The sequence below is a fragment of the Dermacentor albipictus genome, chromosome 1 (genome assembly GCF_038994185.2).
Source record: "Dermacentor albipictus isolate Rhodes 1998 colony chromosome 1, USDA_Dalb.pri_finalv2, whole genome shotgun sequence".
Lineage (NCBI taxonomy): Eukaryota > Metazoa > Arthropoda > Arachnida > Ixodida > Ixodidae > Dermacentor > Dermacentor albipictus.
Genome location: NC_091821.1, coordinates 27220424 through 27247877, shown reverse-complemented (window position 1 = coordinate 27247877; position 27454 = coordinate 27220424). Strand labels below are relative to the sequence as shown.

At 44.8% G+C, this 27454-nt stretch overlaps 1 protein-coding gene across 1 annotated transcript in view; it reads left to right on the top strand.

The window, feature by feature from the left end:
- LOC135909426 (histone-lysine N-methyltransferase SMYD3-like) overlaps positions 1 to 27454 on the top strand; it is a 58600-nt gene that overhangs the window by 30412 nt on the left and 734 nt on the right. Inside the window, exons 4-11 of the mRNA XM_065441382.2 lie at positions 4085 to 4154; positions 9000 to 9127; positions 9204 to 9271; positions 11453 to 11561; positions 11676 to 11777; positions 21046 to 21127; positions 23037 to 23223; positions 25496 to 25604. Coding sequence (XP_065297454.1) covers positions 4085 to 4154; positions 9000 to 9127; positions 9204 to 9271; positions 11453 to 11561; positions 11676 to 11777; positions 21046 to 21127; positions 23037 to 23223; positions 25496 to 25604 — 855 coding nt within the window. The remainder of the gene's footprint in view (positions 1 to 4084; positions 4155 to 8999; positions 9128 to 9203; positions 9272 to 11452; positions 11562 to 11675; positions 11778 to 21045; positions 21128 to 23036; positions 23224 to 25495; positions 25605 to 27454) is intronic.

Here is a 27454-nt window from a genome sequence, read left to right as displayed (position 1 = left end):
GGCTTAACCTTAGCTAAGCCACAGCCATTTTTTCCTCCACTTTCATTTCCATTAATTTATCGTTTCTTCATTTCATTTATTAGGCACAAGTAATTTCCCCTATGTTGTCTTCGGTGCCAGTGTTTGTCGGCTTCTTATGATATGACTAATAAAAATCGGGCCCCTCGGTTAACTCCCTTTCTTCTCGTTTTTTTCTCATTGGCTGGCCGCCTCAGCTAATAATATGCCCAGCATCGTGATTGTCTGGAATTGTTACGAACATTTCTAGCGTAGGAGCTTGTAAGCACTGGCCCTGGGCCCCTATTTACAAAGCTTTTCGTTCGTATAGGTGCTCCTGGTCTTTAGTCGCCCGCCGTTCGCTAATTATATGTGCATCATCTGGATTGGCTAGAAGTTTCTTTTACAAACATTTCTACAGTAAGGAGGTTTTGTGAATACGGGTACTTTTGGATCCAGCTGCTGCGCTGAACCACCTGCTTGGGGTGCCACGAAGTTCCCTAAACGATTCCCGGAGTCACGCAAGCATTGGCGTAGTTTACTGTGAGCGAACGACCGCTGAATTTCATTACCAACGTAACGAAAAAAATTGACATATTTACGCTGGGGCCGCACTCTCGATTGATCAATTCCATTTCTCATTCGTTTCCATAACGTCGTGTAGCCTATCCCAGCAATAACAGCAGCAAGGTCATCCTAGCCAGTGACCATGGGTGAAAATAATAATAATAAAAGGAATAAATGGATATGACTGCAAAATACGACTTCTGGAATCGTAACAGAGAATTCACGTTTGCGTTATCACATAGCTACACCTGCGAACGCAAGAACCTCACGGGCCCCCGCTCGGGCAGGCGTGTTATTACTTTTCTTCATTTTTTTCTAATGTGGGTAAGCTTATAGAAGCGCATTTTGCCTAAGTTTTGCCTTTTCTTTAAAAACCACGAGACTCTACAAATTTTATTTTGTGCTATAAAGGGACGCGCTGCTTGAAAGAGATGAAAACAGTATCTAAACGATGTGTCATGGCTTTTAAATTCTGCTACTTCACGCAGTACATTGTTTGCAGATTGCGCTTTTCTGCATAAAACGACCATTCATGAAGGCTCTTATTATTCGAACTTTATAAGCATTCGGATAAAAAAAAGAAGGGGAGGGGAGAGGGGGGACGAAATATTGTATTGCTACATGCGTGACGGATGCCTGGGTGCAATCAACTTCCACGTCTAAGCTCCGGTTCCTTGAGCTGTGTTGTAGTTATTCATGAAAAACTGCGTTTCAGCACTTGTTTCGTGTTCGCGGATGCTAGCGTCACTGGTTGTTCATGTCCACAGCCCGTAGTCACCAAAACGCTACAGTTGTTCATAAGAGCAAATGCTAGCTAATCCTGCTGCTGGACATAATAGTAGCGAAGGCGGTGGGCCAATGGCAAAGAACGCTTACGAGGGAGGGTCGGTTTCATCCTTACTAAAACGACATAATGCACTTATAAAGTAAAAGATAGCATATTCTTCACATGTTCTGCATGGAATCTCCCGTTCATCTGAAGAGAGACTCCAATGATTAATAGCTAGGAGCCTTAGAGCATGCTTAGGCTTTCCTCGAGCAACCTCAAGTTCCTTAGTAATTTCAGAGGCACGTCATTCTCCAGTTCCTATTATGAGGACGGTTGATAACCTGTCATTACTTTCGCGTTTCAGTGCAGCCCAAAAAGCACCCGCTAGTAAGTGCCCTAATTGAGAGACAGGGCGAACTTCAATTCGATGATTCTGGTGCACAAAGACCTATATACCAAATCACGAATTTTGGTTCTCAGATATCTCTTACCCTCCATGTCGACTGGTGTATATAGCTCCAAAAATTAAATTTTCGGTTAGGGGAATTATTCGCAAACAGAGAGACAGACAGACAAGAAACTTCATTTGGTCCTAAGGGACTACGTTGTCGTAGTCGCCGGCCGGGCCAGGGGCGGGAGACCGTGATCTCCAGCCCTGTCGAAGGCGCTTTGGACAGCCCGAAGCTGGACTTGAAGGTCGTTGCTCTTGACGGCTTCTTCTCAGTCTTCCTGCCTGTTGAAAGGCGAGTGGTGCAACGCAAACAAGATATGTTTATGCTAGCAGCACAACAACTGGCGTTATACCAAATATACTTTCGATACCGTGGCTATATTGAAGCGTATACAGACGGCTTGTCAAACAATTCTACAGCTGCCTTAGTCATTCCAGAGTGGAACCAAATACAAATGTTAAAACTAACTCACACGACGTCATCAACAGCAGAGCTTTTTGCAATATTGTCTTTATTACACTACATAAATTCAATGCAAAAAGCGGCACAGGGAATCAACCTTTGTGACTCGCAGACAGCTTTGTCTTCACTTCATAGCGACATCAGCAATTCTCAAACCATGGAGTTAATTAACGAGATACTAAAGGAATTCACAAAAGCAAGTGAAGAAAATCGCACAGTAATGTTCCAATGGATACCTGGCCACTGCAATATCTCTCGGAATGCTGCAGCAGACAAGGCAGCTGGACAAGTGCATGTTAATAACGCCACACATGACCTACCTCTAACCCAAGCCCGTGGTTGCAAAGTGACATGATTTGATCAGAACTTGAAACCTTCACATTTATTTCACATTGACCCATCACTTCGATTTAAGATCCCGTCCACATGAAATACAACCAGTGCCTTTGAAACGCTGATTCACTGTCTGCGGCTCGGTACTTTCTACATAAAATTTCAAGAGCTGATAGTGCGGAATGCACTTGTGGCCACGCAGATGAAGGAGTATAGCAACTTATAGTAGAATGTTCGCGACAAGACACAGACAGAGAACGCTAAGCACTTGATTTAGTCGCATTAGATCGCAGGCACCTCAACCTCAGGCAAATCTTAGGTGCTTGGCAAACATACTCATTGCAAAGACGAGCGTTACTGGCCCTTCAAAGATATCTTGAAGCGAGCATTATTCTCGGAAAGTTAAAATGTGACAGCGCATTCTATATTTTTTCGTTTACCCGACTTTAGCCAATCCAATGCCTGGTTTTCTGTACTTTTATAAGAATTTAATCTGTGATTTCTTATGTGCCCTGATTTTAGTCTGTCTGAGTGACCGGACTTTTTGTTTACTTTAGTGCACATATGTGACTGGACTTTGTGTTGCTGTGTAACTTAGTTGACTTTCAGTTTTAGTGTGGCGTTAGTGTACTTACGTGACTGGACTTGGTGTTTTTATGATTTGGAGTTGTCTTTCAGTTATAGTGTGACATTAGTGTACTTATGTTACTGGAATTTGTGTTGTTATGGTTTCACTATTTTTATCATGATTTATTTTTTAAAATTCCTATGTGAAAAGGAGTAGCCGGCGCTTATTAAAGGCAACAATATATCCTAAATACCATATAATAAAAAGAAACACGAACGAACGAAAGACTATGAAACCGGGCCTCGGATTTACAGTAATATGGAGAGCAGTAAAAAAAGGCTGGGAGATTGGTAGCGTAAAGGCAACGCAACACAGTACAAAGGGCCGAAATGGGCCAGAAATATACGCAGAAGAAAGGGAAGAGAATGAGCCTATGGCGTCACTAGTGATCACCCCGTTTACAAAGGTGATGGCCATGAAAATTCGTTCTACAATGCAGAATATCTGTCATGATTATACTTCGCCTCGCCTACCAAGCACGAAAATATGAAGATCGCACGCAATCGCCGCAAGCTCGCCCCGTGTTTACCGAATCCTGAAAAGCCGTTGTAGAGCCTATAATTGCACTCGATATAAGGCTAGCGTTGCAGAAAATTCGTTGAAGTAATCGGTATTGTGTGGTAAGTCTGCGGAGACTTTCATTTCTTTTGTTTTTAATGTTATTTTCTTCATGAGTATGTGCACTTGTTCTTGAAAAAAAGGCATGACTATTCGCGAAAGGGGCAAAAGAGGCATGCTTTCGTGTTGTAAGGATTCATTATGGCATTAGATTACTCGAAGAGAACACACATTCAGTTTTGATGTTCGTAACTTGGCCGATTACTTCGGACTTGATAAAACACCATTCTCTCTTCGTTCTCTCGTCCCTTTCCCTAGAAAGAACGGATGAAGGACTGCAAGGAAATGGTGCAGGGACACATGCGGACGCTCGAAGAGATGGAGTCGCGTACGTATAGTGCAGGCACGCCTCATGGCGTGCGGCGTGGAACGATTTCGGTGCCTCTGCGCTGCACGGCCCCCGCTGACATGACGCCACTTTAGGCGGATTTCAGAGCAATGGAACTGACATGCTCTACGTATGCCTGCTGATGAGAGGCAACCATCCTGCAAGGAGTCATCATCATCATCAGCCTGGTTACGCCCACTGCAGGGCAAAGGCCTCTCCCACACCTCTCCAACAACCCCGGTCATGTACTAATTGTGGCCATGCTGTCCCTGCAAACTTCTTAATCTCATCCGCCCACCTAACTTTCTGCCGTCCCCTGCTACGCTTCCCTTCCCTTGGAATCCAGTCCGTAACCCTTAATGACCATCGGTTATCTTCCCTCCTCATTACATGTCCTGCCCATGCCCATTTCTTTTTCTTGATTTCAACTAAGATGTCATTAACACGCGTTTGTTCCCTCACCCACTCTGCCCTTTTCTTATCCCTTAACGTTACACCTATCGTTCTTCTTTCCATAGCTCGTTGCGTCGTCCTCAATTTGAGTAGAACTCTTTTCGTAAGCCTCCAGGTTTCTGCCCCGTAGGTGAGTACTGGTAAGACGCAGCTATTATACACTTTCCTCTTGAGGGATAATGGCAACCTGCTGTTCATGATCTGAGAATGCCTGCCAAACGCACCCCAGCCCATTATTATTCTTCTGATTATTTCTGTCTCATGATCCGGATCTGCCGTCACTACCTGCCCTAAGTAGATGTATTCCCTTACTACTTCCAGTGCCTCGCTGCCTATTGTAAATTGCTGTTCTCTTCCGAGACTGTTAAACATTACTTTAGTTTTCTGCAGATTAATTTTTAAACCCTCTCTTCTGCTTTGCCTCTCCAGGTCAGTGAGCATGCATTGCAATTGGTCCCCTGAGTTACTAAGCAAGGCAATATCATCAGCGAATCGCAAGTTACTAAGGTATTCTCCATTAACTTTTATCCCCAATTCTTCCCAATCCAGGTCTCTGAATACCTCCTGTAAACACGCTGTGAATAGCATTGGAGAGATCGTATCTCCCTGTCTGACGCCTTTCTTTATTGGGATTTTGTTGCTTTCTTTATGGAGGACTACGGTGGCTGTGGAGCCGCTGTAGATGTCTTTCAGTATTTTTACATACGGCTCGTCTACACCCTGATTCCGTAATGCCTCCATGACTGCTGAGGTTTCGACAGAATCAAACGCTTTCTCGTAATCAATGAAAGCTATATATAAGGGTTGGTTATATTCCGCACATTTCTCTATCACCTGATTGATAGTGTGAATATGATCTATTGTTGAGTAGCCTTTACGGAATCCTGCCTGGTCCTTTGCTTGACAGAAGTCTAAGGTGTTCCTGATTCTATTTGCGATTACCTTAGTGAATAGTTTGTAGGCAACGGACAGTAAGCTGATCGGTCTATAATTTTTCAAGTCTTTGGCGTCCCATTTCTTATGGATTAGGATTATGTTAGCGTTCTTCCAATATTCCGGTACGGTCGAGGTCATGAGGCATTGCGTATACAGGGTGGCCAGTTTCTCTAGAACAATCTGCCCACCATCCTTCAACAAATCTGATGTTACCTGATTCTCCCCAGCTGCCTTCCCCCTTTGCATATCTCCTAAGGCTTTCTTTACTTCTTCCGGCGTTACTTTCGGGATTTCGAATTCCTCTAGACTATTTTCTCTTCCATTATCGTCGTGGGTGCCACTAGTACTGTATAAATCTCTATAGAAGTCCTCAGCCACTTGAACTATCTCATCCATATTAGTTATGATATTGCCGGCTTTGTCTCTTAACGCATACATCTGATTCTTGCCAATTCCTAGTTTCTTCTTCACTGTTTTTAGGCTTCCTCCGTTCCTGAGAGCATGTTCAATTCTATCCATATTATACTTCCTGATGTCAGCTGTCTTACGCTTGTTGATTAACTTCGAAATTTCTGCCAGTTCTATTCTAGCAGTAGGGTTAGAGACTTTCATACATTGGCGTTTCTTGATCAGATCTTTCGTCTCCTGTGATAGTTTACTGATATCCTGCCTAACGGAGTTGCCACCGACTTCCACTGCACACTCCTTAATGATGCCCACAAGATTGTCGTTCATTGCTTCAACACTAAGGTCCTCTTCCTGAGTTAAAGCCGAGTACCTGTTCTGTAGCTTGATCTGGAATTCCTGTATTTTCCCTCTTACCGCTAACTCATTGATCGGCTTCTTATGTACCAGTTTCATCCGTTCCCTTCTCAGGTCTAGGCTAATTCGAGTTCTTACCATCCTGTGGTCGCTGCAGCGCACCTTGCCGAGCACGTCCACATCTTGTATGATGCCAGGGTTAGCGCAGAGTATGAAGTCTATTTCATTTCTAGTCTCGCCGTTCGGGCTCCTCCACGTCCATTTTCGGCTATCCCGCTTGCGGAAGAAGGTATTCATTATCCTCATATTATTCTGTTCCGCAAACTCTACTAATAACTCTCCCCTGCTATTCCTAGTGCCTATGCCATATTCCCCCACTGCTTTGTCTCCAGCCTGCTTCTTGCCTACCTTGGCATTAAAGTCGCCCATTAGTATAGTGTATTTGGTTTTCACTCTACCCATCGCCGATTCCACGTCTTCATAGAAGCTTTCGACTGCCTGGTCATCATGACTGGATGTAGGGGCGTAGACCTGTACAATCTTCATTTTGTACCTCTTATTAAGTTTCACAACAAGACCTGCCACCCTCTCGTTAATGCTATAGAATTCCTGTATGTTACCAGCTATATTCTTATTAATCAGGAATCCGACTCCTAGTTCTCTTCTCTCCGCTAAGCCCCTGTAGCACAGGACGTGCCCGCTTTTTAGCACTGTGTATGCTTCTTTTGGCCTCCTAACTTCACTGAGCCCTATGATACCCCATTTACTGCCCTCTAATTCCTCCAATAGCACTGCTAGACTCGCTTCACCTGCAAGGAGTGCCCCACCTTTATCCACATCCAATCCCGTTTTATCACTGTGTTGTGTAAAACAAAGGGGGAGGGGGGAGGGCTCCGTGTATTACACTACCTAGGAAGCCTCTCCTAATGAGGAAGGCTTTCTGGTACTCTTGTGTGCTTAATTCATCACAGTTTTGTTTGCAACACCAATGCATTTCGACGTGCACTTTTGAAGCAATTAGTTATAACATAACTCGTGCGAAGTTCAGGATTTCTAGGAGAAAATGATGAACATTCATTCACTATTATAGTGGCTGACTTTGATTCTGTGACACAATGTTCGCCTTAAAGTTAATGATTCAATTTTACTTCGTGAATTTCAGGTGATTCTCACGTCCGCTGCCGCGAATAGGGTTGTACCGAAAAAAAATACACCTTAAGACCTACTACATTGTCTTTTAAAAATTTTGTCAGATTAGTGAACCAAGGGCCCTATAACGTAAAACTATTCCAATGTGTTTTTATTCCAAATCTCCTGACGTCAAATTTCGGGCGGTGACCCGCAGGGTTGTCTGAACCGACCAATCAAACGCTAGCTCTCATCGCTTACAGGAGGTCACTTTTGTTTGCTATAAAAACGAATAAAACTACCTACAGTGAGCAGCTTGTCTTATTTAATTGGCTGACAAGAGGCGAGGAGCACGCTCAAGGGGAGAAGGATTCGATGGGGCCGAGCCAGTGCACTGAAAATCGATAACCGGATGAAGAGAGTGGTGCCGGCGTCTGCGATTGGTCCACTTTCCCTTACATGGCTTGAGGTGGCTGGTCGAAAATCGCGGTAACATGCAACGGAAGGTTAATAATGCCTCTACAAAGGATCCTTAGCAAAAAAAAGTTGGGCGAGGGAGGTCGTAAACGTGCCGAAAGTGCTTGAAAACGTTACACGGCCACGCAAAAAGGTTTATTGTACGCATATAAACCCATACTCTCCGGCAGGTGCGAGTAGCCAGTGCTTGAGCGATCGGCGGTAGCCATCTTTTATTCCTTTCGGAACGGGGCAGCCTGCAGCTATTCAGAAAAAAAGTTCAGTTTTGTTCAGCATATTAATGCATCTTTAACGCGTACACGTCACTTTGACGTAGTGAATTTTCGCTGTTTTGTGACGTCGCGTGACAGGCAGGTGAAATGGCTGCAGCCCGATAACTTTTTACCAACAGCCGAGGGTTAATGGCTAAAAGGCACCGAATCAGAAATAACTATTTTTTGGGGTCCCAAGATGCATAATCAGTGCATACGCGTTATATCATATGGGGAGCAATCGTGGTTTTCGTGACGTCACGTGATAGACAGGCGAAGTGGGGGCCGTTCAAAAAAGTTTTTGACCAATTGAAAAGGGCTGATAACAGAATTGGAATAGAAAAGTTTGGAATGGGCTTTACGTTATAGCGCCCCAACTTGCATAATCTAGGACCATTGCTTTTGCAAATAGCTGGGATGCGAGGAAAGTGTTGTTATCGTTTGTAGCAATACTCCGCTATTTTCTAAACTTCCTTAAAACTCTGCTTGGATACTCCCCCGTTAGCTGGTAGAGGAACGGCGACCATCAGCTGTGCACTTTTAATGCTATCAGAATGTTCGAGGATAGTAGGTGTAGAATATTTTGTAAAATTTTTAAAGTTTATTACTGTCACATGCTCGGCACATGACAATATATAAACTTGGCATGCGAAGTAGGTTGTAAATGCACTGGAAGATACGGGACGTCCCGAATATGTGCGTGGTACGTACTAGGTTGCTTAAGGCCCCCGAATTAAAATATGCACGTTAAAGGTCCATTCAGGTTGGGGCTGTATGTGAGGCCAGTGGGATTTCGCAAAGTTGAAGCGCCTCTTTCTACCCTTTTCAAAACTTGCAGACTCGAATGACATCATGAACGACGCGGTGATGCTGCCAAAGTTCCACGCCAGCTGGGCCACAGTCAAGTACATTTTAGGGGAGGAAAACGTGCCGCCTCTGCTCGACGGGTTAGAAATATTCGGCAAGGTATATAGTGGACTTTCCGTGCCTTGTTGAGCCACCAAAATGTTTGTATTTTTCACGAGATTGTGTTTTGTTTCAGATGGTAATCAACCGGTTCTGCATAACGGACAGCGACTTAAAGCCCGTCGGTCAAGGCCTGTACATCGGGTGGGTATGAGCGATGGCGACGCGCCAAGCCGACAGCGCAAACGCGCCAAACTTATACCCTGAGTAAAACGCGGACACGAAAGCTGAATCCGAATAATTATTTTGTCATACTGCACACGGATTTGTTTTTAGCGACAATTCGAGCAAGCAATTCTCACGTTTTCAGAGACGCACTAACAATACCTGTATTATGTCGGTAGGAGCCAGACAGAAAGGCTCCCTGTCTGGGTCTCCCGACAAGCAGTCAGGAAGGAATGTGTACGAGCATGTACGAGTATATATAACCTACGCGTATATAGTGCCTTCATGAATTAAGAAAAGGCACCAAATTCAGTAGAGATATCACCAGTCATTATGGCTGCCGTAGAGGAATCAACTTCAATTTTTTTAGGAAATATCTACAAGGACTCCACAAATTTCATAATTATTCACAAGAAGACCGAAAAAATACCTATTGAGGCAAGGCAATCCAATTTCTCTGATACTATTCACTGCATGCTTGAAAGAAATGTTCAGAATGCTAGATTGTAAAGGACCAGGTGTATAGGAGGGAATATCTAAACGACATGAAGTTTGCAGTCCTGTTCAGTAACGCTGTAGATGACTTGCGACAAATAATTGAAGACTAACCGGCTAAGTTTAAGAGAAGGCGATTAATATGCAAAAGAGGCTAAGGCAATGTTCGATAGACTGGCAAATGAACAAAAAATCGTAATTAACAGCCAGCCTCTTGAAGCTGTTATCTAGGACAAATACTCAGAAGGCACCCAGTCTACGAGAAGGAAATTTCCAAACAATTAAAAAGCAATGGACTGGTTACCTATGGCTATTGTTGCGCTGCTAAGCACAAGGTCGCGAGATGAAATTCGGGCCGCGGCGGCCGCATTTCGATGAAGGCGAAATGCAATCACGCCCGTTCCAGTGCATTGGGGGCACGTTAAAGATCCCCTGGTGGTGGTTTTATTGGGAAAAAAATGGATAGAAGTGGATATGGCACGCCCTCCTAAGCAATGACGGGCAGCTTATCGACATCCTTGAAAACAAACGCGTACAATCAGTGCCTTCCACCAGCAGTAACCTATGGGGCTGAAACTTCAAGGATAACTCTTTGCTTGAGGAGAACCTGAGAAAGAGTTGGGGAAGTGGAGTTGGAAAGGTCATGTAATGCGTAGGGCAGATTACAGGGAGCCTATCAGAGAAATGTAATGCATGACGAGGTAAGGGAAACGCAGCCGAGGGCGACAGTAGGATCAGGGGATGTGATGAGATTGGGAAATATGGAGGCATAGGATAGAGTAGGCTAACGCAAGACAGCAGTGAGTGGAGATCGCTGGGAAAGGCTGTCCTTACAGTGGACACAAAATTAGCTGATGATGATGATGAATAGTATGCATCTTGCCAAGAAAGCGGTTAATTCTTTAACAAGAAAACGCATACCGCACTTTCTCGCCGCTTGTTCTAAGTCAGCGTGATGCTGTAGGCAGCCTTTTATTGGAATTTTAGCAATCCGTATTCTCTTTTACTGGCGGTAGAAACGTTGTACGCATGCGCACAAGCCTCCAGGTGGCGTTCGTTAAAAAAAAACACTTAAACGTTTACTTACTGCGACATCCCCTATAAGTTTCGCTTCTCAAAAGTTGCAGACTGACCTGCCCAATATGTATTAGGGATCTGTAACCCATTCCGTTCACGTGTACAGACGGGTGAAATCCTTGTAAAAGCTTATGCTTTATATTGCTTGAAAGCATGTTCAAAAGCGACATGATTTTTTTATGTTGTTGACTCTTAAAGATCACATGATCCGCAAAGCTCTCAACAGTCGATCAGGGGTGATCGCCTAATTTGTAAGCGAAGCGTGCCCACTAATATACTATAAACCCTGTTTACACAAACTGACGTTTCTGCACGATGGCCTTCGAGGCACTTACCTGGCGTGACCGTAAGGGACGTGCACATTACTGGCTGGTGGTGACACCTGCGATTCCTCAGCTCGTCAAGTGGAAGCGGCACGATATTCCTCTCTGCATATATCATGCCAACATGGCCAAAGTTTGCAGACGCAAGCACGATTCAAAGGAGCTCGCGCTGCATCAAATTTTGCGTGCATGCCTAAATAGTGGGAATGCCGTTTTGGCCGCCTAATGCTGGACATTGTGGAAAGTGATGCATTCGCCTCCCCAGGGCATCCATATTCGACCATTCTTGCGATCCGGACGCGGCCTACGTGTTTGAAGGGACGCGCCTCACGGTCAGAGCAACCAGGAGCCTCAGCGTAAACAGCGTGCGAGAGGTAGGCGCGCTCCTGCATACCTCTGTGAATGTGATGTACTCCCACCTTGCGAGCACTTGCTTCCCTGCGAGAGATAGACGCGCGTGCGCGCCCTCCTTCACGTTTACGAAACAGATATACATCTGCTACGTGGACAAGCTTCTTCTGAAGGAGGACAGGATGGCGGCGCTCCAGAGGCAGTACTACTTCACTTGCAACTGTGTCTTCTGCAAGGAGGTACGTATGTCATGTCGATAAGCCGGGGCGCTCCGTTTACGATGGTTCGCGTGAGCGCATGTCGAGTCGTTTTTTTCATCAACTTTCATTTCCACTAACTTATAATTTTTTAAATTCAGTTAGTAAGTACAAGTGATTTCCCCTGTGTTGTCCTTGGTGTCTTTGTTGGCGTCTTACGATATGCCGGGTGTCTCAGTAAACTTGAACCAAGATTTTTCAAAAACCCCAGAGCTCTAGAGAAATCGTACCGACTGCATAGTAGCAGCAGTGTTTAGAACGACAGAAAGCTGAGCTAGTTAAGGATTCATCATGCAAAAAAGAGGTGAGGCTTGCAGACAGGACACAAGTGTTGTCCACTTCTCTACTCTTGTGTCCTGTCCGCATGCCTCACCTCTTTTTTGCATAATGTAGCAGCAGTCCTTTGTACTTACAGCCAGTATTTTTCTTTTCACCACGAAGTATTCATTAATTAATTGATTTTAATTGGTGTACTTTTGAATTATTCCTTCAATCCCAAACATGTCAATTACAAAGTTGTAGAGCACCTTAAGTAACCTCCGAATCAAGCAGTTATTTCGTGCTGAAGTGTGCCTGGTTGTCTTTTTTTTAAAAGAAAGAACAAAGGCCCGCGAAACACGCTAAATATGAAATAGATGCGCGCTCGCACACCGCTACTCAAGCGCCTAAAAGCAACCGTTGAAAGACATGCGGCTGCATTCGTTTATCGCCGCATCGTATGTTATGCAGGATGGCTCGATAAGTTTTAGTAGCGTGGTGCGATAAGCGTCGGCATCTGCGGACGCAAGAATGTTGGGCTCGATCATGAAGCACTCGGGATAGCTTTAACCTTCATGTATCATGAAACAAAGCTATAAAAGAAATTCAAACAATCTAAAAAAACAGTGCGGTAAAGAGCACGAAAAAAGAAAAAAAAAAGGCAGCTCCAGGAAGAACAGAAAAGAGCTACTCAGGAGTTTATTTCAATAAAAAATAATCCAAAAGCACGTAAGGCTTCTCAGTCGCCCACAAAGAAGCATCCAAAGGTGCAACTAGTTTAGCCATTTACCCTTTCTGTCTCTTGAACCCCAGAAAAGAAGCAAAACAGAGCAGTATTTTACCTATTTCTATGACGCAAGTTGTTTTTTTTATGTAAACATAGGGTGAGATCATGAAGGTGCGTCAGAGTCACGTTTTACACCAGTTTTGAGCGGTTCTTTTCTACTGTCACTTATAGCACGAGCTGAAACAGGTCACCGTCTGAAGCGATACAGTACTTACTTCTTTCTAACACTCGTGCTGCTGCAGCTTTGACGAACGACGTTAGAATCTCGCGGTAAGCTCTGCTTATTTTTGCCTTTAGGGCGTCCATGCAGTCTGGTAGTTTCGCTGCTCTACACGCGATCTTTCACGTAGGCCCACAAGAAGTCCAGCGGTGTCATGTCCGGTGACTTTGCAGGCCAGGGTACAGGTCCGTGCCGGCCAATCCACTGTCCAGGAAAAAGCTTGTCGAGCCACGCTCGAGATTACTACTATGCGCAGGAGCACCATCGTGTTGAAACCAGATGTTCCGAAGGTGCGCTAGTGGAACGTTGCAACAGACGTCGTTCACGGGGCCCTCGAGTATGTCGTTGACGTAGCGTTGCGTCGTTAGTGGTTGTCAAAAAAGATGGGTCCCATGATGTTGCCATAAAAAATACCATACCACACCACACATTTAACCACCACCGGTATTGGCGCCGTGTTTGTGCCAGGCAGTGGGGATTACTATGACTTCACTTCACTTTCACTTCACTTTATTTCCTTAAAGACCCTCATGTGAGGGTATTACATAAGGGGTGGGACACATATAGGTTAACAACAGTAAACAGAAAAATGTTGAACGAGTTATACAAACAAAAATGATTATTGTGATGCAAGCGCACGCGTAATTTGGTAAAGGAACATAAATGGGCATGTGATGGCAGCAAGTTCTTGGGGAAGGCCGTTCCAGTCGCAAGCAGCCCGGGGGAAGAATGACGAAGCAAAAGTTTTTGTGTGTGCTCGTGGTCGAGACACCTGCTGCTGATGTCCGGTGCGAAGAGAGAAACGTGGTGGGGGAGGGCAGATGTAGGGTTCCTGTGATAGCTCGGAATAAAAGAATTTATGAAATAAGCCCAAACTAGAAATCTGGCGACGAAGTGCAAGAGTAAGTAGGTTGGACTGCGATTTCAGAGATGATGTGCTGATATCAAAAGAGTACGAGGAATGAATGAATCTAGTTGTCCTGTTTTGAACTGATTCAAGTGAATTAGCAAGGTATACTTGTTGCGAGGACCAGATGGGCGATGCGTATTCTAATTTTGGTCTAACTAGTGATTTGTATGCGAGTAGCTTAACATGCAGGGGGGCAGAGTGGAGCTGACGCTTTAAGAGTTAAGCGCTTTGTTAGCAGATGAAATGATATTCGCGATATGGCTATTCCACGTAAGATTATGACTAAGATGAACACCGAGATATTTATATGATTGGACAGGGTTGATAGGAACGTTAGAGATAGTGTAGGGAAACAGAAGAGGATTACTGTGACGGTGGAAAGATATATATTTTCATTTGTTTATATTAAGTGTCATTAGCCAGTCGTTGCACCAGTTTTCTACCAGATTTAGGTTATTTTGCAGTGATCGTTGGTTAAAGGTGCCAGTAACTGTTTTGTAAATAACGCAATCGTCGGCAAACATCCGAATATGGCAATCTAATTTCTGAGGTACGTCGTTAATATAAATTAAAAACAAAAGAGGCCCCAGGCCGGATCCTTGGGGTACCCCTGAGGAAACTGGTAGTGAGTTAGACATTTGTTGACTGATTGGGAGCGGTGAGTCAAGAATTCTTTTATCCATGCTAGTATGTCACAATGCAAGTTTAGGCTGGAAAGTTTCAGAAATAGGCGGTTATGGGGTACCTTGTCAAATGCCTTAGCAAAGTCGAGGAAGATTGCGTCGGTTTGGAGATTAGCGTCAAGGTTGGCATGCAGGTCGTGAACGAAAATGGCTAGTTGAGTCTCACAGGAGTGACCTTTACGAAATCCATGCTGTGATGAATGAAAGAAATTATTTGAGTCCATAAACTGCATTGTTAAAGAGTAAATGATGTGTTCCATGAGCTTGCAGGGTATGCTGGTAAGTGATATGGGGCGGTAGTTAAGTGGTGAATCTTTTTTACCCGACTTGTGGACTGGGACGACCTTCCCCACTTTCCAGTCGTGGGGTATGATACCTGTAGAAATGGACTGCGAAAATAGCAAGCATAAAAACTTGGCAGACGTGTGGCGAGTGTTTTTCAAGATCTTTGTGTTGATTTCATCAATGCCGGTAGATGAAGAAAGTTTTAACTTATCTATAAGAAGGGATATGCCGGCTTCTGAGAACGTAACGGCTGGCATTGCAATTGTGGGGTCACTGGCTGTCATAAGGGGTGGTGGTTTTTGTTCTTTAGTGAATACAGATGCGAAGGCAGAATTAAATATGTTAGCGCACTCAACGTCTGAAATAACACGTCCAGAATCGTCAGTCAGGGTAACAACGAGCGAAGAAAAAAAAATTAAATTATGGGGTTTTACGTGCCAAAACCACTTTCTGATTATGAGGCACGCCGTAGTGGAGGACTCCGGAAATTTCGACCACCTGGGGTTCTTTAACGTGCACCTAAATCTAAGTACACGGGTGTTTTCGCATTTCGCCCCCATCGAAATGCGGCCGCCGTGGCCGGGATTCGATCCCGCGACCTCGTGCTCAGCAGCCTAACACCATAGCCACTGAGCAACCGCGGCGGGTAATGCGCGAAGATTGGGGGTTTAAAAGCTGCCAGAATTTAGTCGGGTTATCTGTAAGTATGTTTGGCAAATCGATGTGGTAAAAGGAACGTTAAGCGTTTTTTACTGCGACCAAATACGTCTCTTCAGCAGCGTAATATTTTTCCCATGCGCAGTCTGTTCTGCTCAGTTTAGCACTACGGAAAAGGCGTTTCTTTTTATTTTCTAATCTTCCCAGAGTCTTGGTGAACCATGGCTTGTGGTGGTTAGCGCGGAAGCTGCATTTGGGAATATATTTATTAGTCAATTCATTCATTTTATGTTTAAACATTGACCAATTTGTGTGGATGTTTTGTTCGTCAAATGACCCCTGATATGATGGAAAAAAGGCCTCCAATTCCGCGTTCAAGGCCTCATAGTTTCCTTTGTTGTAGAGAGAAATTGTTTTTTGGCAAGTTGCTTTTGTTATTGGGGTGAAGTTAAAGCATGCATGAATGACTTTATGATCGCTGATTTCACGGAGATAAGTAATAGCGTTCAGGCTGTCGGGGTGACTAGATAGTATGACGTCAAGAATGTTAGCAGTATCTCCGGCGATGCGTGTAGGCTGGGTTACTAGTTGGGCTAGGTTAAAAGTTAAGCAGACATCCATAAATTCACGGGATTCATCCTGTCTAAAAATAGGATAATTAGGTGCACACCAATCTATGCCAGGATAGTTAAAATCCCCGAAAAGAAGAATGTGTGCCTTAGGGTGTCTAGTTTTAAGTTTGTTTAAAATGTTGTGCAGTTTACGGGGGAATTCGGGGCTATTGTGAGGGGGTCTATAACAAACGCCAATTAATATAGATACTGGTGTGGCGCGACAAAGGAGCCATAATATTTCAAGGTCTCATGAGATGTTTATGTGGGAACACTGTAGCTTATTGCTTGTAGCAATAAGGACGCCACCCCCTCGAGAGTTTGTGCGATCAGTGCGGAAAAGATTAAAGTTCGGTAGGTTACAAAGAACTTCAGCGTCACTTATATTATCAGTCAGCCAGGTCTCTGTCAAGATGAGCAGGTTGCTGCCCGTTGAAGACACGAGGCTGGACACAAGATCGCTCTTTGGAAGCAGGCTGCGTATGTTGGTGTAGATAACCGAGAGGCAAATATTCTCTCGAGGGGCGGTATCGCAAAGATTAGGTTTGTGACGATGGCGAGGTAAACGCTATGCTATTTCCGTAACCGTTTCCGTGGCGGCATCGAAGGTGTAGCGTTTCTTTCCGAGAAACAAAGTCTTGTACCGCAGGGAGAACGATCCGGTTCTTGCTTTTGCAAACGCGACAAGGTGTTTGCGTGCTTTACGAACAGGAAGGGAAAAGTCTTCTTCAATGCTAAAATTGGTGCCCTTTAACTTGGGCCCGTTTGAGAGGACAGTTTATTTTGTTTTAGAGGGCACAAATTTAACTATAATCGGCCGCTGACGGCCATCTTCGTAGCGGCCCAGACGATGTGCACGCTCAATTTGACATGGGTCCAAGGTTATTCGTAATTTGTCACGACAATGGCGGATTAGCAATTCTTCCGATTCAACGAACGTTTCGCGCGAATTAGAATCCGAAAGGCCATAAAATATCAAATTGTTGCGGCGTGACCTATTTTCGGCGTCATCTAACCGAGCTTCAAGGTTAGTAACAAGAGCAGCAGTCTTAGCGGATACAGATTGGGCAGACTGCAGATCGGTTTTGAGAGTTGAGACGCCCTGGAAAACACCTTCTAGGTCTGCTACGCGCTTGCTCACCTGTACATCGGTGATTATTTGGTCCTGGCCGGTTGACAACGTCTCCAGCTTAGCAAGAACATGGTCCAATCTGTCAGGACCAGGGTTCATCTCTATATCACCCGACAAGAGCAGGAGGGATTTCATAACACCAAAACATTCACCAGCGACACAAATGCAACACTGCACGCTCGGCAGACTCCAGTAGTGCGCGTTGTGAATATTAACTTGTGCGTTTCTGGAGAAACTATCCTCATCCGTACAAAACACGCGAGTGAGAAAGTCCAGTTCTTCTCCACATTTCGTGAAAATCCAATTGGAAAAGTCAAGTCTGTTTTCAAAACCTCGGTCTTCAAATTTTTGATGAAGATGTACATGATACGGGTGTATATGGCCTTTTTTTTTAATCCTCCCCACTGATGACCTCGAGGTACCGGCCTCCGCATTGGCGTCGCGCACACTACCGCGAGGGTTAGCAGCAAAGAATGCCAAAACATCCGTTTCCGCTTCTTGAACTACCTTACCAGTCCTGTATCATTTTCTTGTGAAGCTACCCGTCACGCAAATGACTTCGTACGTTATAAGCATTGTTGACGTACTTGGGCGTCCTCCACAATGGCACATCCGGAATAACTTGGCTGCCTTCCTCTTGTCGCCGTGCGCCGCTCCCAGGGCCAGGATTATTTTAGCCTTCTGATCATTCGTGAAAGGCATGACTGTTTTCTTGAATAGCAGGTCACTGACGTGGTACCGTTAAATCTCCCGTTATCTACGCACTGATACGTCAAGCAAAAATGATTTACGTAATCGACAACGGCATACGCGGGCCGTACAGATCCGCCTAAACGCATTAGATGGACATAACCTGCGCAAGGTTTGTTTCTATTGCTAAAGGGAACAAAAGGAACATATGTTCCGGGCACGCCTGTTTACAGAACAAGACAGTGGGCAAAATTAGTCCCAAGTGCGCCGTCACGGCTTCCCGGCTTCGAAATTCCCCACTACGGCTCCGCTCCGCTTATCAATTCGTCAGCGGCGCGTTCTCATGATGCCGCAACCATCACATAGCGTGAAGCCCTAGCTGTATCGCGCAGCCGCCGCTAGTAAAACCATGTATCCGTGGCTATTCGCTTGGGAGCGCTTGAGTAGCGGCGTGCTAGCGCGTATGTGTATTTCGTATTTTGGATGTATCGCGCGCTTTTGTTTTCTCTCGAAAAAACCAACGAGGCAAAGCTGAGCACGAAAGAAATGCTTGATTCGGAGGTTATTTGAGGTGCCCTACAACTTTATAATTGATATGTTTGCGATTCAGGTAATAATTAAAGGTTCACTAATTAAAAGCAAATAATTAATACTTCGTGATGAAGAAAATACTGGCTGTAAGTGCACACGACTACGGCTACTAAGCAGTCGGTACCATTTCTCTAGAGCTCTTGTATTTTTTTAAATTATGGTCGAAGTTAATTGGGACACCCTATATATATATATATATATATATATATATATATATATATATATATATATATTGACATAGCATGCTGTGCAGATACATACATACATACATACATACATACAAATCGTGGTTCTTTTTATCTGGACCAAATTTGTAAAAATTGCCCATGGCAGACAGCACAATTTTAACCTTGAACTCTAAATTAACCGTCGAGATGGCTACTACTTCAACGGGAAATCAAATTGCTTAATTGAATAATTGAGAGAGTCACACTAACTGCTTTTTAATTATTTACTTTACGACACATTTTGCCATTTACGAATTGTAGCCGGTGAGTTTGCGTGGCGTATCCACTTGGAACGAATTCTCAGGACTATGCGAGTTTCGAGATACGTACTTACTTTTAAAGCACCCGACGGAATGCATTGGCGTTCCAGTTACTTTCATGCTTCAATACATAAAACAGCGTTTTCTTAACAAAGTGGGACAACAGTGCACTATTACCGCAAGTTTGACGGCGAAAATCGCGAAACCGGTGCTATGCTCTGAATTAGTTCCAAGTCGATGTGCCTTGAACAATTACTAGCTACAACTCGCAGACTGAAATACGTGCCGTAAAGTTAATTTAAAAAGTTTATTAGCCTAATTGCGGTGAGTTATTATTCAATTAAATAATTTGATTTTTCGTTAAAGTAGCGGGCGCCTCATTGAGTAATTTAACTCGAAGGTTAGAACTGTGTTGTCTGCCACAGGCAATATCTGAAAATTATGTGCCGCTAAAAAACAGCCTCTACATTATATATATATATATATATATATATATATGTGTGTGTGTGTGTGTGTGTGTGTGTGTGTGTGGCGAATATATATGGCACCCGTGTACTTAGATTTAGGTGCACGTTAAAGAACCCCAGGTGGTCGAAATTTCCGGAGTCCTCCACTACGGCGTGCCTCATAATCAGAAAGTGGTTTTGGCACGTAAAACCCCATAATTTAATATATATGGCCAATGGCGAAGGACACTTTACAACGAAAAGCTTGAGAATTCGACCCCTGATTTTTATTATTCAAGGCTTCAAGCCAGGCGAACCAAAGCTTTTGCTTGAGCTAGTTGCTGAGACACACTGGTAGAAGTATTGTTGGTATTGTCACGTTGAAGTGACGATGAAGAAAACAGTCGCAATACTGTGAACGACAGAACTTTTTATTGGGCGAACCTGTGCCCACAAAAACAAGTTAAACTCAAAGCACAACGATAGCGGCGAACACAGTCGGCGATCGTCGAAATCTGATCTGTGGGACAAGCGCATCGGCTTTTACACATCAGTCATCGAAAGTTCCAGAATAATCGCTGGTGCCCGTGAGTCTTGCAGAAAGTTCTACACAATTCCTGTCGCACATACAAGCAATCAGATTACACAAGGTTCAGTGACCACAGACAGCGGACAGAAGCGCCGATAACATTCCAGAAACTTCCGATACATGCAGGCGCGTCATGCGCTGTGCGATAACATATCTTAGACGGTGAAACGCGGTCACCCAATAAAGACAAACAAGTACACGTGTCAGTATCATAGCGTGCAAAAACGAGAATGCACATACATAAAAAAAACTGTTCCTGGGGGACAGTTGATTAGCACTTGGTAAAGCCATTGTAGGGCAAGTAAAAGAGACAGAACACAAGGCCGTGGTGTCTGGTCTTGCGTTCTGTGCGTGTTTTCTTTGTGCAACGATGGCTTCACCAAACATACATATACATAACAGGCGCTTATAGCTGTCGATGTGTGTTCTTTAATACTCGTTTTCGCGTCATAATACTTCTACCAGTAAGTGCAGCAAACTTGGTTGGTTACGTTTACCATACGAAAACAGCCGTCGGTGTCAGTTGAGTCAGGAGCCTTTGGCGACGTACTTCATCCCAACGATAAACTCTCGCGCGATCATATAAACAAGGTGTTGGTATTCGTCTGTACATGCGTTTCACGCGCTTCGGCAGCGTCATTGAGTGTCACCCTTGCCCCAGGATCTGGGAGTTTGTTGCCAACCATGAGCCGATGACTTGTTCGGCCACTGGAACGCAGAACGCGGCTGTTTAGTTTCACTAGCGCGAGAACTATCTGGGATCGCTGTTACCAAGACTCAATACGGTCATCTTTGAAATTTTCCTTAAAATGTATATATGTACTTATAGTGTCTGCTTCCTTTTACATGAATCCTAGGTATCCCGCAGCATTGTAAAATGAAACAGGATCTTTACGCGCTGCAGGACGCGAGAGATCCACTTACAGAAAAGTGGAGCGGCTTGACAGAGTGCGTCCGCAACCTGCAGCTGGAGCTGGACAAGGCAGGTCAGTGCGAGCGGGCTCAAGCTCGAGCGTGGATGCAAATTCTTCTCGATAACCAAGGGCCGGATTCACGTGGCTGTTCGCACGTGCATGGGAAGACCGGTGTGTGAAAAGGCCTGGGCTTTGTTCCCTTAGGGGTGCCGGCCGATCGCAATCCGCTGTTACGGATTTGCGGGTCCACGGCCAGTGTTAATTCTCAATAACGAAAAAAAATTATGATGGGCGAGTTAGCTTGCACTGAAAATAGTAAACGTTTTCGATTCCTGGACAGTCCCAGACTACCTGAGACCGCGTTTTCCTAAAGAAGAGAAATCGAGAAAATAAATCAGGACAGCAGTCCTCGGACCGGCCGGGCAGAACTTTGCGCTATATAGCTGGTGTAACGCGTTTCTCAGAGAGAAGGAAAATGACGCATCATACGCGCAGCATAACCAGAGCGTGTCCAAACGGGTTCCTTTCCATCCTTCTTTCTTGCTTTCTTTTTGCTTTCTCGGTGCTTTTTCGTGATTTGTGTGACTACGAGCGCCCGTTTCCGGCAGTTAGCTTAAGTGACCGTGTAGTATGGAGGTCTGTCCCAAACGTCCGTGTAGTGCAATAAAAAAATAATAATTTCACAACCTTTAAGATGCACCAATGTGGTCAGCTTCAAAACGTCCTCCCTTTGACACAATACACTTGTTCTGCTTCTTCTACCATTGCTGGAAGTGCCTGTGGAAGTCCTGTTCTGTTGAGCGCTTCAGCTTCGATGCAGTTTCCGTTTGAATTGTCCTCGCATCCCCGAAATGCCGCCTCCGGAGCACCAGTTTGTATTTGGAGAACAAAAGGAAATTGCAGGCGGCTAGATCAAGTTAGTATAGAGGGTCTTCTAGTTCAGTGATGAAACTAGAATCCAAAAACTCACACACTCTCAATGCAGAGTGCCCATAGGCATTATCGTAGAGCAAAATCCACGGCTCTTTTTCAACAAATTTGGTCGCACGTGGTATCCTTCAGGTGTTTTATAGGACCTACACGTATAAAGATGAATTGACAGTTTGACCTTCAGGTACAAATTCGTGGTACACAGCTCCATGACCAGTGTTCTTTTCCTGAGTGTTGCTCAGTGTTGCCATAATTTTTTAATAATGTCGCTAAATAATGCAGCTACTCTTCGAGCAGACCAGCTTATGAACTAGAGTTGCGCTATCTGCCACAGGCTACCTTCAAAAATGTTTGAAAAATGTTCGCTGAGACACCCTGTATAACGAACATAGCAATCCGCACTACCCCTACAATTGTGCCGGTGACCGGCTCTGTTCTATACAGAATTACGTAATGAAGCAACAAATGGTGCTTAAATATCTTAAATGCAAAAAGTCTGCGCCTTCAAGCGCACAATTTATTTATTAAAGGGAATCTTGTGCCTTCCTTCCTGGGTTGTGGCGTGTCTGCTCCGCCGGTTTATCACCAAGTAAACTAGGCCGATCCCGGAGACAGTAAACCGCAGTCACGTGGGTCGCATAGTGGGGGCAGTCCGCCTCTTGTCGTCCTACTGGACAAGCACGTATTCCGTTTGCTGCAAAACGCGCTTCAGAGCGCGAACAGCCACATGCGCATTACCGGAAGCCAAATGACCCAAAACTCCTGTGACAGGAAGAAAACGTGAACTTGAAGAAACGTGAACTGGGCGTACTTGTAGGTTAAATAAAATTTCATGCATCATGCGTATTTTTGAGCGGCATTTAATCCAAATGTTTTGATTCCAACAAGCATTGGATCTACCGTAATTTATGACAGGCAGCAGATGCGCGCTGCTTCTCGTTCACCTGACCTGAAATTGCTTGTCAGCCATGGTCATCCCATTCGCGTCGGAAGAGCTCTCCGCTGTCGACGTTTCTACCTTTTGAATGTAAAGTTGGTCGCGTGCGCGCAGACAACAAGGCCGACGTGGAGCGCATTGCTAGCCGCTGTCGCGAGATCTTGGAGTGCCAGTGCAAAGAGCTGCCCACCAACGACATCGCCAAGGTGGAGACCCTGCTGCTGGGCTTCCAGTGTGGCACCAGAATGGCCGCGCACGCCGAAGCCATCGGCTTTGCGCTTCAGGCCATGGAGATCATGAGGTGAGTGCCATGTATGGCCCCTTCGATGCATGCAGTGCAAGGCCGCAAACATACACACCTTAAAAAGTGTTACAATCTATACAGCCTTGCGATTCCGCTTTTAAATTTTCGCCCCCACGAATGTAGCGGTAGTTTGCAAGCTACAGTTCGCGTCCACAAATAGCGCGATAATGCTAGTAAATGTTTCACTGCACGAATCACATGTAACAACTTTCAAAGCATCGTTTGCTCGTTCTCGACATCCTCGAGTGCTAGAGCACACCTTGTGGCTTCCACTCCATGGAGTGCCGCATCATCATTGAAACAATAACTGAAAACGTGTGCTGGCCCCCTTCAAAATGCGTAGCGGAGACTATTGTCGGATGGACGGAGGTGCCCGTATCACAGCACGCTATAGTATAATAAAATCTAAGCTCCATTGGATATGTCTTTGGTCCTGCTGTTCACTCCATGTCAGCCAGATAAGGAGGTCAAGACAGGGGGCACGTCATCTGGCAAATGTAATGAATTTTGCATGGAAATTTACATGTATCAGTAAATGTGAAGTCTTGTACTGCTTGGAAATGCGGTAAGCCATAGCAATAGCAAATTGACGTTACAAAAGTAACACAGCTGCGAGTACAGACTGTAATCCGCAGTGTGCGGTAGCTTCAACAATAATTTCATAGTACCAGGCACAGAAAACTGTAGTGACCATTCTTGTTTCTGTGAGTGCGTGGACTATAGAATTATAACTGCTCAATTTTTCACGCAGAAATTTTATCAGCGCTGCGCGCAGCGTTGCCAGGTTCCAGGTTTCGTTAAATACAATACACGTGAGCAAGATTTAGCAGCTATCCTAAACACCATGCCCCCTCGACCATCAAAGGCGTCCTGAACTATTCCTCGGGCTTGGTGAAAAAACGCATTCCGCAGATAACATACGAAGCTCTGTGAACATTTCGGCCAAATTTGGCAGTCGTATGCGGCGCGTGGAGTTCACAAGCGCTGCACGAAATTACCTTCTTCTCAAACAACGTTTTTCAATCCGGAAGCCTTCTCATTCGTTACGAAGGTGCTGGCGACTGGAATGTGTAGTCATGTGCAAGATTCCCATAGACGGCTTCCATTGGCCGAACGCTGCCAGGGCAGAGCACACGTTACTCCTGCATCCAGTGAACCTGGCAGGTGTTGTTCCCATTGAGCGGCAGTGCATGTCTGGCCAACACCTTCTATGACTACAGAAAATGTTTACGCTACGGCTCTCCCGTCACCGCTTCGCTGTCGTTCTCGCACAGTGGCAGTTGACAAATTTCTGTCAAAGGTGCCAAATGCAACTTCCATTTCCCAGAGTCAGTAGCAGACCCCACGCAATGTTCAGGGGTGGGGTTGCCATTGGCAGCTCCAGCAGCTCCGGTACGAAATGTGCAACCTGGTGATCCACTCCGTCGGAACGAAGGACGTTCAGGGGTAATTAAAAAAGTAATTGCGGCGCTCGTAGTATCTACGCCTCCTACTAGGTCTCATTGAAAAAAAAATATTTTGGTAATATATTCCTCAGAGGCACAAAAAGTGTTACAAGGTGTTCTTGAGGCTTGAAAAAAAAGAGAGAAAAAAAGAGAAGAAGAAGGTAAAAGCTGGTTCAGTATCCCTATAAATAAAGCAATATGAAACTTCGGGTGATTCTTAGCTGCTCCACGTTCGGTACGGCGGCGTCCAGCAAAACAACAACAGCGTAATCGGCAAGTCATCCTCATCATCATCATCACCTATTTGTGTCCACTGCAGGACGAAGGCCTCTCTCTGCGATCTCCAATTAGCCGTCCTGCGCCAACCGATTCCAACTTGCATCTGCAAATTTTCTCATTCATCACCTCATCTAGTTTACAGTCGTCCTTTACTGCGCTTCCTTTTTCTTGGCACTCGTTCCGTAACTCTAATGGTCCACCGGTTATCCACCCTACGCATTACGTGGCCTGCCCAGTTCCATTTTTTTTTCTCTTAATGTCAATTAGAATATCGGCTATACCAGTTTGCTATCTGATCAACACCGCTCTTTTCCTGTCTCTTAACGTCACGCCTAATATTTTCCCTTCCATCGCTCTTTGCGTAGTCCTTAACTTGTTTTTGGGCTTCTTTGTCGACTTCCAAGTTTCTTCCCATATGTTAGCACCAGTAGAATGCAGTGGTCGAACACGTTTCTTTTCAGAGTTAGTCGTAAACTCCCAGGGGACCTGGCATACAAGTAAATGGGTAAATGGGCACATGCTTGTCTGTTTTCTTTTTCATGCAGGAGTTGCTACGGCATGTACAGCGCCATTTACGGCCTTCACCTAGTGAACATTGGAAAACTGTACAATGATTCCGGAGACAACGCCAGTGCAGAGAACTTCCTACAAATGGTATGCCCTCAACCTAGCCTCGCGCTGCTGCTGCTGTTTGCTTTCCTACGAGAAAATTACCGGTGAAATTAGACTGTGCTTTCCCTGTATGTAGGGGTGGCGAAATTCGCAATAAATAAAATGAAATAAAATAAAATAAATAGGTTGCGTCCGAAAACAGTTTGACGGGGTGATGTACCCAAGTGACAAATGAACTTATGTAGCGGGGAAACCAACGACAAATGAAAATCCAAATTCCTTATGATTTGGGTATAATAAAATGATTGCATTCTGATAAAGCCCCGCGACAAAGTGCGCACCCGCGGGCTAAAAATAAAAGCAAGGCGAGCACGCCAAGTAGCCTTTCCCGCATTACACTGGTCTGCCCCAGGCATAACTCCGCAAGTCCTTTATCTGCGACATAAAACAGAGCCGCTTGTCAGCTTTCATAAGTACACCGAGAATGGTTTCACCTTTTTTGGGTACTCCAACCCCTGCATACAGGGTTTTTCTGCTAACTCCCCCGTTCCACGCCTTAAAATATCCATGTGTGCATTATGACAATGCTATCGACTTAGAATTGTTAACTGTCCCCTTGAGCAACTCGGGGTATCTTTTATTAGCTTAGGTAATTAATTAAGCATAGTTAATTAACCAACTTTTGAAGTGATGCTTTAAACGGAAAATCTTCAACAGAGAAATTGTAGAGCATATTGACAAATATCTCAAGAAATTCTTCCATGGTGGTAGCTGCAGTGGTTTTCATTTTTCTGGGCTGCAAAGAAGGTGCGCGAGATTTTTAAAAGTACCAATTGACTATAGGCACGTGCGCGGACCGACATTAGTGCCCTCATCTATCAACTACGATTTATCGATGCTGCACGCAGACCGAAGGAATGACTAGGCCGCCATGCAAAAATTACAGGCGATGGCGACGCCCGTCGTTTCCGATACATCGTCATCCGCCGCCAAAACTTCCTCGCGCTTTACGCTGTCTGTCTACAGCAGAAACGCCGACAGAGCTTCAAGAATTGACATGCGTTATTTATCGCTTATCACATGGCTTCATTGGCTTCGTAACTTCAACAAACGAGACATCTCGGCAAAAGTGGAAGTCAAGACCATTCTATTCGATGCATCTACGTCGCTCAAGGCCTGTTCATTGCTTTGCTCTGCGTGGAGCATCGATCATTCGATCAGGGGTAGCATGTTTAAGGGAACTAATGTCGCTGCCCTGAGTGGCTATAGTCACGTGGTACTCTTTCAAACCTCGCGCACTATATTTGCAGCCCCGAAAAGTTAAAGCAACGGCAGATGTCATCATGAAAAGAAATTATTTTAATATTTGTCAACTTCTCCATTGAAAATTTGCGTTTAAATCAATACTTTAAAAATAAAAAGAACACTGAATTGTTCAAGAGAGCAGTGCCGGAGTATGCAAGCAGCTCGAAAACTCGTAACGCACACATGTATTTTTCAAAGCTTAGGACGGGTTGGCTGAAACACGCTGTGTACTCTGTCATCGAACCGGCAGCGACGCAGCCCCTCAGTGTAGTGGGGTGCTTCCAATATTCAAAATGCCACTTACAAGAGCCTGTAAAATTTAGTCTTCTAATATCATCCAGAAGCTGTGTATCGCGAGCGCTTCTGCGTTTCACGTATGTGAATAGAGAAATCAAGAGTAGGCCCCGAGCTAAAGTTTCCTACTAAGTAGCGGCTTGAAACGGTCTGTGTGTAAGTGTCCGCATCATAGAGCTTGTTACGCAAGGAAAAGCTGGCACTGGCATTACCACGAAATGGGGCCTCCGCATACAGACATTTTTCTCCTGTAATGCTAGAGGCATCCCGTCTGCCATTGTATGTGGTCTTGT